Consider the following 5,000-nt stretch of genomic DNA (forward strand, 5'->3'; position numbering starts at 1 on the left):
CTCGTGTGGACCACGCAGTGGCTCTGTCTCAAACACAAGTCAGTATAGTTCTCTCTCTCTCTGTCTGTCTGTCTGTCTGTCTGTCTGTCTGTCTGTCTGTCTGTCTGTCTGTCTGTGTAAAAGGAGTTGTTAAACTGTGTTAGTATGAACTTTATTACACCAGACACCTGCGCATGGTCTAATATCTAAACCCAACCTGCCGTGACCAAGAACCCACTACTGTAACACACACACACACGCACACACACGCACACATACACACAGTGCCTGCCAGTCAAACAACAAGCATCCTCCACAACCACCACAGTACAAAACATATCAACCACATCTGCTGCATTTAAAGAGGAGTTGTGTTTGAGCTAATGCCATATGGTTAGGGTTTATCCACTGATGAACGTGTGTGTGTGTGTGTGTGTGTGTGTGTGTGTGTGTGTGTTTAGGTCGATCATAGGCCGCAGATTCTTCTTCCTGATTGGAATTCTGTATCTGTATCGCATCTTCACCATGTATATCACCACGCTGCCTGTCCCCAGCACACACATGAACTGTGCTCCCAAGGTTGGTGTGTGTGTGTGTGTGTGTGTGTGTGTGTGCACTTTGTTTTCATCTCCTCTCTAATGAGTTAAACCTGAGTTGTCATGCCTCTCTCTCTCTCTCTCTCTCTCTCTCTCGCCCCTCTCCCTCTCTTCCCCCCCCCTCCCTCTCTTTCTCCATCTCCCTCTCTCTCTCTCCCCCCAGTTGTATGATGACTCAGTGGGGAAGTTGTATCGCATATTCCAGCTTCTCTCAGGAGGAGGTTTGTCCATCACAGGCTCACATATGATGTGTGGTGATTTCCTTTACAGTGGTCACACAGTCATCCTCACACTCACCTACCTCTTCATCAGTGAATGTGAGTGTGTCCATCAACATCATCAACATCATCATCATCATCATAATCACTTATGCACTTGTTACAGATAAAAGTGTTATTACACACACACACACACACACACACACACATACACTTGGCTCATTTAGCTAGAAATCTGCCACCACATGGATATTATTGTGTGTGTGGATCAGCTGTGCACGTTGTGTTTAGTCTTCTGCACTGTTGTATTCTCTCTTGCAGACTCCCCCCGCTGGATGTGGTGGTATCACCTGATCTGCGGGTTTCTGAGTTTAATGGGTGCAGTTTTCATCCTTGTAGCTCACGAGCACTACAGCGTGGACGTTGTTGTGGCGTATTTCGTTACATCACGTCTCTTCTACTGGTACCACACCATGGCCAACAACCAGGTAAACAGCATCAGTGCCATTCAGCATGAAACTGAGAGTGCCATCTAACACATACTATCCATCAGCCAGCAAAACTCCAAACTCTCCTCCTTTTCATTTGTAACATGGGAATTTCTGTAACGATAAATCACCAGTCACATGTCTGTCAAACCGTAATCTTTTACAGATGTCTTTGATCCTTTTTAATGAATCAGGTGATCTGATTCACAAGTCCACCTGATTGAGTCAGTTCTGTTGAATGATTCATTAACAACAGGAAGAAAAAATAGATTTAGTATTCAACTGTTCATGTTTATGTATGATAGCATTGTAATTATTCTCTCTCTCTCTCTCTCTCTCTCTCTCTCTCTCTCTCTCTCTCTCTCTCTCTTCTCCAGTCCCTAAGAGATTCTCCTCAGAGTTATCTCCATCGTGTGTGGTGGAGGTTCCTCTTTAACTTTCTAGAGAGAAACGTTCACTGTGTGGTGCCCTGTAAGTTCTGCTGGCCGTTCACTCCGCCCACTTCCTGTCTAACTACATCATGTGACTCGTACTCCAAAGTACAGCTGACCCGAGACGAGTGACACACACACACACACACACACACACACACACACAGGCCCATGCACACTGGGGTCAGAATGTTACAGCTCAGGCTCACACACAGCAGTATTTGACAGACTGAGAGACTCTGTGTGTGTGTGTGTGTGTGTGTGTGTGTGTGTGTGTGTGTGTGTGTGTGTGTGTGTGTGTGTGTGCACCTAAGTGCTTTAAAGACTATACGGTGAAGAAGAAGAAAAAGAAGATAATGTATTTATAATGAAGGATGTGTTTCTGCATGCCGTTAGCATCAGTGTGTTTACTGACATCACTGTGTTTATTATTCTTATTAACACGTACTGTATTTTATTTGATTTCAGAGAGAATATCTTTTGTGTTAATTCAGTATGTTTATGTTTATTGTTGTTTATTTGCTCTGCTGTCATAATGTAAAATAATACAATGTTTTTCTATATATTAATGAGCACAGACTCCACACTGGGGTTTTTGTTCATGATACAAATATTTAAAATAAAACACAACACACTCTCAGCAACACTGCCGCAATACATGATGCTTCACAGCACTACACATTACACAATACCACAATACATTACACACTAAACTACACACTGCATTACACACTACACAATACATTACACAATAGACTACATATTAGACAATTCCACAATACACTACACACGACACAATACATTACACAATACACTACACAATAAACTAGACAATACACTGCACACTACACAATTCACTACATTACACAGTACACTACACAATAAACTGCACACTACACAATTCACTACACAATACACTACATTACACAATACACTACACAATAAACTACACAATACACAATTCACTACACAATACACTACACAATTCACTACACAATACACTACATAACACAATACATTATACAATACATTACACAATACACTACACCACACTACACAATACACTACACAATACACACTATACTACACAGTATTCAGTGCTTCACTTCACAACACTGCATTTTACACAAGACCAAAAACCCTATTAAGGTAATATTTAATTATACAATATGACACAATATTATATATTAGACAGTAATTATACTATTATTATTGCTGTGTGTGTGTGTGTGTGTGTGTTTTATATCATGTTTAAATCTGTGTCTAATCCTGCTTATTTTATGGAGTGGATTTGTTGAGTAGTAGATGATCAGATCTCAGCTCTAGAGCGTGAAACCCAAACCTGTGCTGTTGTGTTAGTCTTCACCTGGTTAACCACCTGGACAGTGGAGGCTTAAGTAAAGGCTCTGTGTTATTGATTAGAGCATCAAGGTTCAAGCCCCAACACTGCCAAGCTGCCACTGATGGGCTCCTGATCATGAGCCTTAACCCTCAGTGCTCCAGTCATAGCTGAATCATAGCTGACATCTGTAACGTAGACGTGACCCGTAAAGTCTTCCTTTATCCTTCTAACACACATTGTGTACAGTATGTGGGGAAGATCAGGGCTTTTGTTTAACCCTAAAATTCAGTGTTTTGTCTTTGTGGGTTGTTTTTTTGGTTTGTTTGTTTTTTTTCAACTATTTCTGGTCTTCACACTTCACAAATTTCACAAGTCGAGATCTGATCATCTAATGAACAAAGATCCAAACAGGAAGTGGCAGCATTGACATTCAGCCCATAACCTTAACCAGTAAACTCAGCACTTTAATCTCTTTACTGCGTCACACCCCGAGTCAAATATGTCGCCCAGTCACTGCGTCACTGATAACAGAGCAAACACTCAGCCTTCAGTCAACACCAAACACTTCTGAAACCAAACACACAGCTGCCACTCCTCAGACATAAACACTCAGTTCACATCACATCACATTCAGCACAAAACTGTGCTACTGCTAATGAAGCTAATGAGGATCTAATCATTCATAAACGGCAACCGGTTACTGAGTAAAAATGTAAAAATGATCCATATTATTACTAGTATTAGCAGAACTGACGAAATCATCTGAAAGTGAAAGAGAGATGAAAGAAAGAGAAGGAAGAGCAACAAAGACAAGGAGATTCTTTGTTGGATGATTAACATACCAGGAGTTTATCAAAAGGTCTAAAACACTGATATCTAAAATCTCTGTTAGTTTAGATTCGAGTTTAAAGCCTTGCTAGCAATCTTTTAGAATTTCTTCAGGCTGACACCAGAGGGCGCTGTGTTGTTTCTAAGCGCTCTTGCTGGACTGGATTTAGCAGATTCTTCTTTAAAAGTATGTTTTTTAGCTTTTGAAAGTTTTTGCTTTCATTGTGTCTGAATCCCTCATAGTCAAACTTCTATAGCCTCTGATATTCAAGAGCAACATATCTGATAAGATATTTATTTATATAGTTTATTTTTGCTAATGTAGGGTCACTACAGGAACATGCTGTAGTTCCTCTGCACAGAGCTGCACAGAGCTGCATAGAGCTTCCAGACTGTGGCATTACTGTGATACTGTACATCACATCATTTTACCTGCTAATCAGATGTTTAATAACACAGCATTTTTACCAGCAAGGTCTCCTGATGACTCCTGATACCAGTATCATTATCGCTGTGCATCATTTTTATGGTGAGAACAAAGTCAAACTCACTTAATTAGCTTGTAAAATGTTTAATGAGAACAATGAAATTAAAATGTGAAAGAATTATCCCTCATGAAATAAAAACGATAAACAAAACTTCAGCTACATGATTAGCATTATTAGCATGTTTCCACTTTACTGATTGTACTTGGTGACTGCACTCCAGCCGGTGATTTGGCGAATCCACTCAAAATAGTGAGCCACTTTGGTGTACACTCCAGGGAAGCCGGCTTCCCCACATTTTTCTCCCCAGCTCACGATTCCCCAGACATACGACACACCACTCGCATCCTCACACACTAACGGGCCTCCAGAGTCGCCCTGGCACGAGTCCACCTTCCCCTCCAGATCACCTGACACAGAGGAGACATGTGAGACACGTGCATTGTCTAGATGTGGTGAGTTAGATTAGACAGGTGGGGTGAGACAGGGGTACCTGCACACATCATTCCTTCATGAAACCGTTCCTTGTAGTAGCTCCTGCAGTTAGGAATGAGACTCACATTGGCCCACATCAGTGTATTCACACTGCCTCCCTCTACAAAGACACACAGAGAGAGAATTATGTGAGGAGGT

General features: G+C 41.3%; 2 protein-coding genes across 5 annotated transcripts in view; one reads left to right on the forward strand and one right to left on the reverse strand.

Annotated features, from left to right (window-relative positions):
* sgms2b (sphingomyelin synthase 2b) overlaps positions 1-2,356 on the forward strand; it is a 5,673-nt gene extending 3,317 nt beyond the window's left edge. Inside the window, exons 2-6 of the mRNA XM_060893555.1 lie at positions 1-38; positions 441-558; positions 739-892; positions 1,115-1,281; positions 1,659-2,356. The exon at positions 1-38 is cut by the window's left edge and continues 601 nt beyond it. Coding sequence (XP_060749538.1) covers positions 1-38; positions 441-558; positions 739-892; positions 1,115-1,281; positions 1,659-1,844 — 663 coding nt within the window. The 3' untranslated portion in view covers positions 1,845-2,356. The remainder of the gene's footprint in view (positions 39-440; positions 559-738; positions 893-1,114; positions 1,282-1,658) is intronic.
* Positions 2,357-4,437: 2,081 nt separating this feature from the next.
* The window catches only part of cfi (complement factor I), a 7,753-nt gene continuing 7,190 nt past the window's right edge, over positions 4,438-5,000 (reverse strand). For all 4 annotated transcript variants that reach the window (XM_060893552.1, XM_060893551.1, XM_060893554.1 and 1 more), the window contains exons 13-14: positions 4,861-4,962; positions 4,438-4,777 (exon numbers count right to left, since the gene is read on the reverse strand). In XM_060893552.1, the coding sequence (XP_060749535.1) occupies positions 4,560-4,777; positions 4,861-4,962 (320 nt within the window). In that variant the 3' untranslated portion in view covers positions 4,438-4,559. The remainder of the gene's footprint in view (positions 4,778-4,860; positions 4,963-5,000) is intronic.

Source organism: Tachysurus vachellii, chromosome 19 (genome assembly GCF_030014155.1).
Source record: "Tachysurus vachellii isolate PV-2020 chromosome 19, HZAU_Pvac_v1, whole genome shotgun sequence".
Taxonomy (NCBI): Eukaryota; Metazoa; Chordata; class Actinopteri; order Siluriformes; family Bagridae; genus Tachysurus; species Tachysurus vachellii.